The sequence below is a fragment of the Austrofundulus limnaeus genome, unplaced genomic scaffold (assembly GCF_001266775.1).
Source record: "Austrofundulus limnaeus strain Quisiro unplaced genomic scaffold, Austrofundulus_limnaeus-1.0 Scaffold303, whole genome shotgun sequence".
Classification (NCBI taxonomy): Eukaryota; Metazoa; Chordata; class Actinopteri; order Cyprinodontiformes; family Rivulidae; genus Austrofundulus; species Austrofundulus limnaeus.
In genome coordinates, this window is record NW_013952705.1 from 501,497 (window position 1) to 502,607 (window position 1,111).

The 1,111-nt window shown below is 41.1% G+C and overlaps 1 protein-coding gene across 4 annotated transcripts in view; it reads right to left on the reverse strand.

Annotated features, from left to right (window-relative positions):
• Window positions 1-359: 359 nt before the first annotated feature.
• The window catches only part of epb41l5 (erythrocyte membrane protein band 4.1 like 5), a gene marked incomplete at its 5' end in the record, with an annotated part of 34,451 nt that continues 33,699 nt past the window's right edge, over window positions 360-1,111 (reverse strand). For all 4 annotated transcript variants that reach the window (XM_014021744.1, XM_014021743.1, XM_014021742.1 and 1 more), the window contains 1 exon segment: window positions 360-514. In XM_014021744.1, the coding sequence (XP_013877198.1) occupies window positions 445-514 (70 nt within the window).

Here is a 1,111-nt window from a genome sequence, read left to right on the forward strand (position 1 = left end):
TAAACAGATCACATGCCTCTGACTGTTCTTTGAATCAACATTGGAGGTTCGTGTCTTTTTCCTTCAAATCTCTTCAGTCCTTCCTTCAGTGTTTCAGCAGCTTTATGTGCGATCAGAGAAAACCTCAGGCAGCAACAGATTCCATCAAAACTGAAAAGTGGTGCTAAAAGAAACAAGCTAAGATTTAAATGAGCTTTCAGTCACAGCTGTTGATGGGTTTTGACGTTAACTTGGAGGCGGAGCTCTGATGGAAGCAGAACGAAGCACGTTGTTGTTGTTGTTGTTGTTGAGGTGTTAACACTGGAGGTGTGTGTGGATCTGAGTCTAGCATCTGTAAGTAACTACGAAGTGTTCTTGTGTCACTTGGAAGCTGCCTCTTCCGTTTCTCCGAGTGCGAGCAGACAGGAAGATGAGTTTTGTGATGATGAGGATGGTTCTCCTTCATCAGAGCTCAGTGGTCAGAAGACCCGGGGGTTTGTGTTCATCCTCCGAAGGCGGGGCCTGAACCACAGCGCTGCAGGAAAACAGGAACACGAGACGGCTGCGCATGAGAACTCTTGGATGGAACATTACAAGTTTATTTTTTTTTATTTTTGGCATCCTTTTTTTAGAAGCCGACCTATTAGGTTTTCTCTTGCTAGTTTTTTGTTTTTTCCCCAACGTGGGCGCAAMTTCTACACTGGTTTTATGGCACCAGGTGGTCTCCCATCCAAGTAACAACCAGGCCCAACCCTGCTTAGCTTATGAAATCAGACATAAAAAACAATATTTTATTATAAATTAGGGGTGCACCTATTCCAGTTTTATTGCTGATCTCCGATCTTTAAAAAGTCTGACATGATCGATTTTTCACAATAAAACTTCACTGTACTAAAACAAACTGAAAAACACCCTTGAAGCAAAACAAACGTGTTTTATTGGACATTACGTATCGCTCACAGCAGAACGAAAGGATAGTTTCAGACCTTTGTAGAAGCAGAAAAGCTGATCTTTTCCACACTGCAAAAAATGTCCACCTGACCAAGTTTTAAAATCTTATATCAGCCAAAAAGTCTTTTTGATCTTGTTTTGAGACTGATTTACTAAACAAGAACTGATTGTGTAAGAATAA